The sequence below is a fragment of the Caloenas nicobarica genome, chromosome 4 (assembly GCF_036013445.1).
Source record: "Caloenas nicobarica isolate bCalNic1 chromosome 4, bCalNic1.hap1, whole genome shotgun sequence".
In the NCBI taxonomy this organism is placed as follows: Eukaryota; Metazoa; Chordata; class Aves; order Columbiformes; family Columbidae; genus Caloenas; species Caloenas nicobarica.
The window spans coordinates 74,992,761-75,004,859 of record NC_088248.1 but is presented as its reverse complement, the minus strand read 5'-3'; the positions used below and the strand labels follow the sequence as shown (position 1 = coordinate 75,004,859).

Below are 12,099 nucleotides of genomic sequence, written 5' to 3'. Positions count from 1 at the left end.
TGATGATACAGGACTTGAAATATACCACGGAAACTATTTAAATTAAGATTATTCATTATATGTATAATTATTGTTTTTAAACAGATAACTGTAATGCTCTTTTGATGCCTATTTAATGTAGCTGTAGATTACATTTTTGCTCTTTCTGTATTGATAGTAACATCCAAAACAATGTACTGAACTCTAAATAATTTCATTTAAAAAAAAAGAGAGAGAAAAAATTTTTCCCTGGTTATCTCTGTATCCTTCCTTGGAAAACTAGGACACTTCACAATATCCAAATATTATCTCATCAGATTCTACTGAAACAGTAATTAATAGAGACAAAGAAATAATTTTTATTTTCACAGTAGTGGGTTTTTTTGTTGTTGTTGTTTCATTGTTTGTTTGTGGGTTTTTTGTGTCTTTTTCTGGTTTTGGTTTGGTTTTGGTTGTTGTTGTTGGTTGGTTGGTTGTTTTTTTTCTGTGAAGATGTCTTCCAAGAGAACTCAAAGACCAGCCTAAGGGTTTGGTTGCCACTTCATGATACCCAGCCCCTTTCAGTCATATATCTCACTGCTATCTGAGAAAAAGTAAGATACATGGTGCATCTGGAGCCTCAGGATAGATTTTCATCATGGTAATCACAAAACGAAAGGGCAATCTGAAAAAAATACAGAAGATAACTTTGCCAAACTTAATACCATTTGCGAGTTTTTAAGGCCTGTAATTTCCACTCGTGTTACTGCATTCTAATTATTATCCTGCTTAGGTTTTGTTTCTCATGAAGATTAAAGTGGTTTGTTTGATGTGTGCAAAGAAGTGATACAGAAAATGGTAAATTAATTAAAAGATGTCAGGAGAACATTTTTGACATGAGTGCTGCAAGGCTGTTAACGAACAGACTAACTCACTTGTCTAATCATGAAATGAAAATAAAAACCACGACATTATGATAAAATCTTGACTAGGAAATGCCTGCAAGACTCTTTGAAGCCTTGGGTTCTTTTCGTGCATGGGCGTTGGCACTGTGATATATGCGAACCACGTTCTACATAACTGTGAAGTGAAATACGTTCTATGCAAAACAGATGGACCAGGGCTAACGTGGCGATGCACACTGGAGACGAGAACAGATTAATACCACAAAGGGAGACTGGAGGAAAATTGGAAAGACGGGGGTATTTGAGCTAATTCATGAATCATTTCCAACTTATAGTTATGCCTTTGGGCACAGTGAATCAAGGAAGCATACTTAAAATATTATAAGTTTGTTTTAATGTAGATCAGAGTGAGGAGCCATACTTTTGGCTTGTATTCATCTTGTATTCTCCTCTCCCAGAGTGTACACTTGTGAATTTAATATCACCGATGATCTTAGTCATGTGCACTGTGACATGAAAGGAGGTTGTAGCATGGAGGGTGTTGGTCTCTTCTCCCAAGTAGCAAGTGATAGGACAAGAGGAAATGGCATAAAGTTGCACCAGAGGAGGGTTAGATTGGATATTAGGAAAAAAAATTCTTCACAGAAAGGGTGCTAGAGTTAGGTTAGGTTATGGTTGGACTTGATGATCCTGAGGGTCTCTTCCAACTAAAACAATTCTGTTATTCTATTCTATGATTCTATGAATTGCTGTTTGGAAAACCCATAGCAGAATCATGGACTTCACACAAAGCTTTTGGGAATGGATTTTTTTTTTTTTGCAAGAAGCACCTATATGAACTGGGAGAACATTATCTGCATGCTTTGCCACTTGCATCCAAGCTACAGGGATGCAGCTCTGTGGTGTCTGGAGTCGTGGTCTGATTTCTAGGTCTCATCCAAGTGTCTCTCTAAATCTCCCGTGTCTTCATCTTATCCAAACAACCTTGAGTCTTGTGAGGTTCGGACTTCCCAAAGCTGTGCAGAGCAAGCACATGTAGATACCTACATCTTTGATTGAGATCTTCAGGCATACATTACAGAATAAGGCTTTCAGCTGAGACATTTCACATTATTGAGTTGTGATACTTTTGCTAATGAACATTTACTCTAGGGCAGACAATCACATAGAAATAAATAGGTCCACCTGAGAATTAAAACGATTTTAACATGCATAAAACCATCAAGATCCAAAACAACAAAGATACTTGAGAAATTTGTAACTTCCCAGTATCAGTGAAAGTACCAGAATTTTGTTCATGGGTGGAAAAGCACAATTCCATATGTGAAGACATCAAAGATTCTACATTTTGCAAAGCTGGGAGTATATGGATGAGTCTGGTTACTGTTATTCATAGCGGACATGGTTAATAAAAGCAAAAAGAAATTCTGAGGAAAGAAAGTGTATAGCTATTTGTCTGGGTGCTCTATATTCTCTAGGTGAATTCTCAGGAGATTATTTTCAAGCTATAGAGGAGGTTGTGAAATACTTGACAGCAATGGAAGATTTTGAGAAAAATCAAATGAAAACGGTAGTTCAGTTTGCTAGTAAAAAATAATCTACAAGGGTTTCTGTTCACCAGCACAGAAGATGCTGTATCGTTCCTCTTGTATACAATTCTTTCGCTCTAGGCAAGGCTCAATAAGAAGAAAGAAAGGTATAAAATGGCCTGCTTGCCTAAAACTTAATTCTCATTCTGCTGATTTCATTGCAGGTTGCAAATCTGGCCTGTTCAATCTCAAATAATGAAGAAGGTGTGAAGTTAGTCCGTATGGCAGCAACACAGATTGATAGTCTCTGCCCACAGGTGAGTAAGATGCCTGCTAAAAAGTACTCTTGGCATTAAAAAGCATCAGTTAGCTGAGACATGGAAAACAGCCTAGATGAAGATTATAGCCTTGCCTTTGTCATTATGTTGTTGCCTGCCTTCCAGGAACTGTGAAAAATACATTTGTATCTTGAGACCTGCATATCAGATGGGGTGTAACACTATATTTTTAACACCGTTCGTAATCTATTTGTTCTTTCTCCTGTGAAAAAGTTTCGCCACTTCTCGTAACAAATGATTTTGAACAGGTAATAAATGCTGCGCTCACATTGGCTGCCAGACCCCAGAGCAAAGTTGCACAGGACAACATGGACGTCTTTAAAGATCAGTGGGAGAAACAAGTGCGAGTTCTCACTGAAGCTGTTGACGACATCACTTCGGTGGACGATTTCCTCTCAGTTTCAGGTATCGGGATAAGGGACTTCTAAAAATATACTCCTAAATTAAAATAATGGGTCAGAGCAGAGAAAAGCTATAATTACTGAAGCATCATTAGTCCATTAGATCATTCCTATTGGAATGCTGATCTTCTACAGTTAGTAGGAGCAATTATGCCATGCCGATTAATCCCTAGTAGCAATGGTTAGCTTTTTATCTACCAGAAAATAGCATCCTATTTGAGCTTTTATTTCTAGGGAAGTTTTGTTTTAACTCAGGCACAAAGTAGGATTTTGGCCACCTTTTAAAAATGTGTTCCAGACCTGTGGCAGGTTGACTGTGTTTAAAAATTTGTCAGACTCCTTGTGCAGTTGGAGGCAACAGGAGGGAAGAAGAACTTCCCTTGCTTCGTCGCTTGGCTCAGATAAGCTGTGTCTAAACAGTGGGGTAGATGTACCATACAGTCCTGGCCCTCTGATCATCTGTACCAGGTTATCAGGCCCTGAAGAGGTATAAAGAGAAGGGAAATAGGCAGATGCTGCATATGAGTCCTATCTAGGCATGTTGTCAGGACATGACCAGCGTCTACATTTCCATAGAGCTGGGAAGCGCTTATGTGTCCCTGAGTTATTGATGTAGCAATGCAACCGGAGAGAAGTAAAGTAGCATAAGAAACAGCAAATTTTTGCACCTCTCTGACCTTGCTGGGAAGGATTACAATGCAAAGCAAGCTCTTCTACAAAAAAAAGTACCTTAGTTGTTACATAACAGAGGGATGGAGGAGGACATTGAGTCATGATGTTTTCTCCATCCTCCTCATAAAGTGCTACAACTTGTAGCAGAGTGTTTTGTTATAATATGGTCATACACAATGAGTACTGTAATTGCCAAGTGCTGCATGTCTTGGGTTAATTGTCTGCCGCAGAAAACTCATTTTCCTATTATGATCTGAAAGAGGTGTGTTTCATTGTTGTGAATAAGGACACAGAATGTGCCCAGTGTGCTTAGCTTACTCGAAACTTCACATCACAGAAGAGCCAATCTTCAGGAAATAGCTTGGCCTTAATTTTCTGTTTCATTCTACGTTCTTTGACATTTCCTAGGTTTTCTAATAAAAGTTTCAGACCTTTGGAGGAAAAAAAAATATTTATCCTTTAAAAATAAACCTTATTTTTTTGTTGTTGTTGGTTTTTTTTTGTCGTATCCCACTATTATTAGTAATGGAATTGTTTGGTTTAGTATAATTAACACTCAACTGTTCAAACATCACTGCTGGAGTGTTTACTGCAAGCCATGACAAGAAAATGAAAATGAGCTCTCAGAATAAAAGAATGCTTCAGAATTGGTAGCACTTAATTTTTTTATTTAAGATTTAAAGGTGCAAAGCACTTTACAACAGACCTAGTTCTACAAGGAAAGGGCAGACCAAGCTGTAAACTGCAGACCCCGTCCATAAGCCTAAGAGATGGCAAACATGCCTAAATGGCCATTTGGTTATTTGTTCAAGGATTTTATTCACTCCTAACACTTGTATCCATAAAATCAGAAGTTATTTCAATGAATGACTTTTTTTTGTTTGTTTTTCTCACATCAAACATAGTCTTGACTTAGATCCAAACTTCACAAGGCAGAGGAGAAGTAGTATTTCTGTTGGGTTTAGATTTTTTTCCAATACTATCCACAGACATCTTTATCTATTAGAAGTGAGAAAATGTCTCATGCGTCCAGAAAGCCTGTTGCTGCCAGCTGTAAGCTTGGAAGGCTCAGCTTACACTGAGTACTTTTATTTTTGGATGTTAAACCAGTGAAGCATTCAAAATGGGCTGCTGTCTGGTTATAGATACCTCATGAAATGACACCTCTTCCTCTTCATATGAAGCATCACACTTGATGGCATGTTGTATTAATATGGTGGCTACCAAAAGAAGGTTGACCATAATTTTAGTCAGTTACTTTATTGTCCAAATGGTGCATCTCTTCATATTCAGAAAGTGTTTCTTGTTTGGCAAAATTTGGTTATGCCGTGGTAAAGATAAATGGCAATGGTGAGTAGAAAATAGTGAAGAAATATTTTAGCAAAACAACATTTTTTAGATATGGATAGAGAGTTTTTCAAACAAAGAATTAGCCTTACAAGTTATTCTGATTCGCAGCTCAGGGCACTTCCAGTTTCCATTCAGAGTTGTTACAGTTTAAAATTCAACATAACGTAAAACGTTTCTGAAACCCTTAAATGATCCAACCTTGGGATTTTTATCAGTGAAGATTAGCGTATTCTTCTATTTTTGTGGGCAAAAATAACTAACAAAAAGCAGTTGGTGCGCTGATTGATTCTGTTTTATTTATTACTACTACAAAGAGCAGCATTTCATTTTTAGTTTAGTGGTGTCTGTGGCAGAAAAGTGAGTTGTTGTTTAGAGTCACTCAATTTCTCAGAGTGAGTTTGCTCACATCTGACGTTGTCATGATTTTATTATTGAAATGATTTTTAACTGTACTGGCTATGAGGAAATAATGTCTGAGCTAGTCGAAATCTGCTTGATCCTTTCAGATTATCTGTATGTGAGAATACTACATAAACCATGATACTGCAGCACGTGAGAGTAGATGGTGGGATTCTGAGCCAAGAAAAAACAACGCAGGTCCCCAGATTTCAGTAAACCTACTTAACATTACACCATCTGAGTAGACTCAGTGGTGTCAACTCTTACTTCAGAACATGGACAGTCACATATGGTTATACCGTGTCATGAAAAATTTATTTTCTTTTGTAACATATTTAGGCACAAATGCACCCAAAATATTAAATGTTTATAAGAATGTGTAAATTCATCTTCAAGAAATTGCCCAACTGTTTATTAGAGCATCTGCATAATATTTGATTGTTTTTCTTCTTGAATTGATTTTTATTACACTTTCATTATAATAAAATTCAGTGTGATGCATGAAACCAATGTGACTGTTCATCATAGAATTACAGGTTAGTACTCACAATATAGGTGGAAGGGTATAGCCCAGTCCGCTTTAAAGATAAATATCACTCTTGGGATTTTTACTCTTATGTGGTATAGTATCACAGAATGCTATTTGTTTTGCAGGCCTGGATAAGGATAGATATCAATTTTTTAACATACTGCCATTTGCCATTTCCCCAAATCAGGGAGCTTTGCTATGAGGAAGAATGAAATTAAATGAGCTATCATTTTTTTTTTTTTCCTACATTCCAGAAAACCATATTTTGGAAGATGTGAACAAGTGTGTGATTGCTCTCCAAGAGGGGGATGTCGATACGCTGGACAGAACCGCGGGCGCCATCCGAGGCCGTGCAGCCAGAGTGATTCACATCATTAACGCAGAGATGGAAAACTATGAAACCGGAGTTTATACTGAGAAGGTACTGGAAGCTACAAAACTGCTCTCTGAAACTGGTAAGCTTACTTGAAATATCATTTAATATTAAGTCACTTGAAACTTTCAGTTAGTTCTCTGAAATCTGTAACTCAGAGGGGAACTTGTGCTTGAAAACAAGATACAAACAAGTTAATGACCATTCTTATTTTTTTATTATCTACTCAATGTTACTGCAGAAGTCATATTGACAAAAGCCACATAAAAGAAGAGATTCAGTACCCCATCAAGGCTAGTCTACTTCATCAAAGTTTCAATGATTTGAGTAAATAATACCCAGCCTTTTCTTCAAGTTCTTTCTGAGTTGGTGGATTATGTATTATGTGTCTCTAGAAAATCATTACAAACATTAGTCTGTGGCCTGTGCAGGTGAATGTTCTTGTTGGTGACTGAAGTTATGTTTCTAAACAAAACAATTTTTCCGTTGAAAATACCTTTGAGCAACTGAAAATATGTTACCTGATTGAAAAAATATAGAAGTCTACTAGATTATATAAAAGACATAGATTATACAAAATAAATTGATTATATAAAAATATAAAAGTCTACTAGAAGGGTAGACTGGGGAAAAACACTCCTTTATTTTTTTTTAATCTGGTTTTGCCTTCACGGGCAACACAACATATTTTCAGGCTTTTTATTCAGCTAAAATTTCTAGCCTAATTTTCTGTATTTTTTTTCATTAATAATTTTTCAACAGAGTAACCGACTGTTATAAAGTGCAGTTATATAGATCAATAATAGGCACAGTAAATACACTCCATATTTAATGCACTTTTTGATATAATTTGAATTATAACTAAGTGCTAGAAGCTTTGGACTAAGTGGATCTTGAACACATCAACTTGTTAATGCTGAGATTGAATACTTAAGACTGTGTCTCTGCTCTTCAAAGTTTTTACTTATTTTGTATTTTGTAAAAGGTAAGTAAACTTATAAGTAATAAAAAAAATATTTTAAATGTTAAGAATTGTACATCGTGTACAAATTGTGCAACATAAGTTCAGAAGACAGAATGTGCCCAAATTCACTGGAGCCAGTGAAGATAAAATGATTTATGCCAGACGTGAATGTGGATCATTGATATTACAGCTCAATTTCCACCTGCAGCTTTTCATGCTATTTACAAAGGCATTGATTATTATTTCTCTATGATAGTTTATTAAAAAGTAGAATTTACTGACTCATTTTATCATCCTAGAATAGTGGTATTTAGACTGTCCTACCACATTCTGTTCCCTGCCCTTTTATGCCCTGCCCTCTCTCCCAAAACTGCTCTCTGTCTACATATACATCTGTGTAGCTATGGATGTAGAGATACAAGTATCTGTGAATACATGCATATATTTATATATTCATTCTATTCATCACCTTGAGATCCTGTGCAGATTTTATCAAACACTCAAGAATGGTGAGGGTTATTTATTTGGAGTCAGGCTCCACCCACAGGTACACATATCAAAATCTCTATGAGACACAAAATTGTGAACACTTTATCTTATTCATCTGTGTTCCCTCTTATTTTGAACTGAACATTTATTTCTAAATGAAGTGCTTTTAAAGGTGGGAAAAATATTTTAATGACATAGGAAGGGAAATAAGCACATTACCTTTCTCTTATAATTATTATTTACTTTTAACTATCAGCTCAGGAAAGGAAAACCTCTGTTAAGCCTCTTTTTCAGGGATTTCATATTGTTATATGAGTGCTGGGTTTGATCCACAGAAATATGGATTCAGTGTTTTGGAAAGAGAAACACCTTGCTAATGTTGGGAGGGGGAGAAAATTAATCTTTAATGAAAGCAATGCTGGCAGGTTTTGAGAACTTGCCACTGTGCAAACCTTTGTTTAATAACTGGTTTCACATTAAAATTGTATTTGTTTGTTGTTTTATTTTACAGCCTTTAGAATACATAGGGTGGGTCTGTTTAGTGTTTCAGTGCTTGCTTTCTTGCTTTTGACTAAGCCACAGCCTTTATAGCTAAGCGCTTTGGTAGAGGACAGATTTTTATCTCTGACAGCAAGATTAGGGAGTGACGTATTGCTAAATGTCTTTTTAAAATTGCATACTTTTATCTTCCTTTAAAACCAAAATAAAAACATGACTCTCACTTGCTGACTTTCTTATAAATCCAAAATGAAATCTATAAAACCACAGAGTCTACAGGGCTTGCTGGGAACAGATACAAAACTCAAAGAATTAGTGAACGTTAATTGTGTGCAGGAAAAAAACAGAGCTTCAGGGTCTAATTTTGTTGGCTGGGTTTTTATGGGTTGTTTGTTTGGGGATTTTTGGTTTTGGTTTTGGATGTTGTTTGGTTGGTTGTTTTTTGGTGTGTGTATGTGCGTGTGGTTTTTCAGGGTGGGGGGAGACTCTGGGGTTTTACCAATATCTTTAGCTTCATTTCCTAAAGAGCAAGGACCAGGGTCTCCCTGGGGGCAGCCCCAGGCCTGGGCACCTCCGTGGGGACAGGGATGGCCTGAGGCCAGGTTGGAATGTCAGCCCACCAGTGGGAGTCAGGATCAGGCCCAGCGAGGGGAACCAGGGTCAGACACAGCCCAGGGTTCGGTAGGCACGGCTGTGCTGATGGCTCTTGTTAAATTTTATCCTTTTTTTCAGTCTTCGTAGAGAATTATCTGTGAAATTATCCTGCTACAGATGGCCCTCAAAAAAAAAAAAAAAAAAAGTAGTAGAGAAACATGGAATGGAAAAGAGAGGAGAAAGAAAAGGCAAAGAAGAAGGTGAAAAGAAAGGGAAAGGAATAAGAGAAAACAGACAATACAATTTCTATTTGAATATTGAGATCATTCATGCAGCTCGGCACTCTGTCCCAACTAAGAGTAGAATCATAGAATATTTGGGTTGAAAGGGACCTTCAAAAGGTCACCTCGTGTAACTCCCCTGCAATGAGCAGAGACATCTTCAACATAGAAAACATAGAACGTCCCATTGACTTTAATAAGGAGATAGAAGTCTAGTCAACAGTTGCTTGAGAAGTTGTAACAACTGAAGAGAAGCAGCATGAGTTTCTGAACAGGTAAAAAGAATTGTCCATAGAAATAAATCACGTAACAGGCAATGAGGTTGAATATTATTTTTCAAGAATTCTGAGATGCAGGGACAAGATGAAGCTGTGACATTCTTTAAAGGTCAGAAGGTTGAATTTAGATTAGGAACTAGAACAGACTTTGCAGGGCTTTAATGAAGGGGAGTGAAAGGGAAATGAAGGAGAAAAAGCGAAACAAATGGAACAAGAACTGGTTGGGAGGGGCTCTAAAAGCTTTCCAATTTTTTTTTTGTTCTCTTTCATTTAGTGTTGGGATGTCTGAAAACCATCCTGAAGAGCCACTACCATATCAGTTGGGTTCCTCAGTTCTGGGAAGAACATTGGAAATCTGAAACTGTCCAATTCAGATCAGAAATTAGAGTTTCGGTTCTTAGCATGTGTTTAAAAATATCTTAGTAATTGTTTAACTAGCTGTTTTTAAGTAGGCCAGTCTCTGACTTCTGTTTTAACTCAATTTTCTTTTTTGTCTTTATCAGAACGAACTAAAGCTCAAAATCAGCACTATTGACAATTCAGCAATAATCCTGTGAGAGTTTTATCAGTGTGACTAGGACAAACTTTAAAGATATTTATCACTAGGAAAAGGCAGCTCAATGATATTATCAAAGCTAATACTAAAATGTGGTAAAGATAGATTTTTCAGCAGTGATATGAAGTCAAACAAAATGTAGAAGCAAGAAGATGAATTTAAGCATAGCTGTAATAAAAAAGAGCATATTGAATCTGAGGGAGAGCTAAAAATTGCAAAATGGAACCTATTTTAAAAATAAATTATGTTAAATTCATGTTTTATGGGTGGTTCAGGTAGTTATAGAACAACTTCTGGGTACTATCATCCCAAGAACATGAGATCATTTATCCAGGGGTTTTGACGAAATTATGACTTTTATTCTGCAAAGCACTGTAGAATTTTCTTTCAAGTTTTGCTAAACTGAAATCCAGAGGTCAAGGTATCACCAACAAAAAAATATTTAATGGATTATTTAAAAAAAGGTGTTTTACAAAAGGACCAGAGAATACCCAAAGGTGTGTTCCACCAGCGCTTAGTTTGATCCAAGCGATTTTTAAACAGAGACTGCCTTCAATGTACAGAGGAATACAGTAAGAAGCCATGTAAAATATATTGTAAACCAATTAAATGCAACACATAAGAGACGAATGAATCTCCATGGTGTCTAAAAGCTTAAACACTATTTCTTTTTCTCTCTACTTTCAGAGTTTAAAAATAGAATGTAGTACTAAAGGAGAATATAACGTAATTGATTTAGATTTTTCAAAGGCTGTTCATGAAGTCCTGCACACACAGCTGTTTGGAAAATGGGTAACCATGGAGTGAATGTTAAAGCCTTTGATGGATTAAGAACTGGTTACAAGGCACTAGCAAAGCATAAATGACCATTTCTCAGCAGGCAGAAAGATAAATCCTGTGATGCTTCAGGGGTCAGCACTGTGGCTGGTGTTGTATAATGTATCAATTAACAGGTGAACAAACAGAAGCAAAATTTGCCAAAAGGAAAATGATGGTTTGGCCGGTGGAAATAGGGGAGTTTCCTCATCAGAAAGACGACAATAAGAGATAATTTTATTTCATTTCTCTAGGTAAATGGAATAATTTAAACTATATTATCTACACTGACAGGCTCTGAGCTAATTCATCCTCTCAGAAAAAAATACAGTATCATTATGGGCAGCTGGGCAACGATACCTTTTCTGTGCACAACAGCCCACAAATCAGTGCTTAAAATATTGGACTGTACTTCAAGGAGGATATTCACTGAGCACCCCAAATAGTTATTTCAGCTTTGATCTCTATGACCTAAAGATCTTCCAGAAATGGAAAAAGGTCAAGATATAAGGATGACAAAATTAAAGAAATATGGGGATTTGGAGGCAAATTAACTGTAGGGGAGTTTAAAAAGACTAGGATTATCTATTTTGGATGTACCCAGATATCTTTGATAATGAATGGTAGATTAGTATAATAAAAGTGCCCATTTTCGTAAACCATTATTACCTAGTTGTTGTTCAAATCTTTTCTCAAAAACATCTTGTGTTTTAAAAAGCCATTTCTTAAAGTAAGGAGGATGGTTGTGGAGGTAGAAAAAAAATATACCAAGTCTAGAAAATATAGGTAGAAAAATGCAGTGAATATTGACTAGCTCTAACAGAATATTTTGCGAATATAAGTGTGAATTGTACAATAATATTTTAAAATAAAAACACTGGCATTCCATGCATCCCCTTGCCTACACACACCTACGAACAGATACACACAAACTTATAACTAAAGCCAGAAGGAGTGTTTTGCTTATGTTATATAAGCCATTTTTTGTCCAACAGAATGCAACTGTTTTCTTGAAGGGATTTTTCAAAGAACTGCAGCTACCGTTTATCTGAAGTATTTAGTAGAAGGGAGTTCCATTTAGTAGCAATAATGTTTTGGGGGTACTCGCTGTATGTGGTCTTATTTGCACAAGTAGGCAGGAGAATGAGTGAGACATCTGGAACTGGTGA

The 12,099-nt window shown here is 36.4% G+C and overlaps 1 protein-coding gene across 1 annotated transcript in view; it reads left to right on the top strand.

The window, feature by feature from the left end:
• CTNNA2 (catenin alpha 2) overlaps positions 1-12,099 on the top strand; it is a 498,767-nt gene that overhangs the window by 431,673 nt on the left and 54,995 nt on the right. The window contains exons 10-12 of the mRNA XM_065633244.1: positions 2,617-2,709; positions 2,979-3,135; positions 6,336-6,536. Coding sequence (XP_065489316.1) covers positions 2,617-2,709; positions 2,979-3,135; positions 6,336-6,536 — 451 coding nt within the window. The remainder of the gene's footprint in view (positions 1-2,616; positions 2,710-2,978; positions 3,136-6,335; positions 6,537-12,099) is intronic.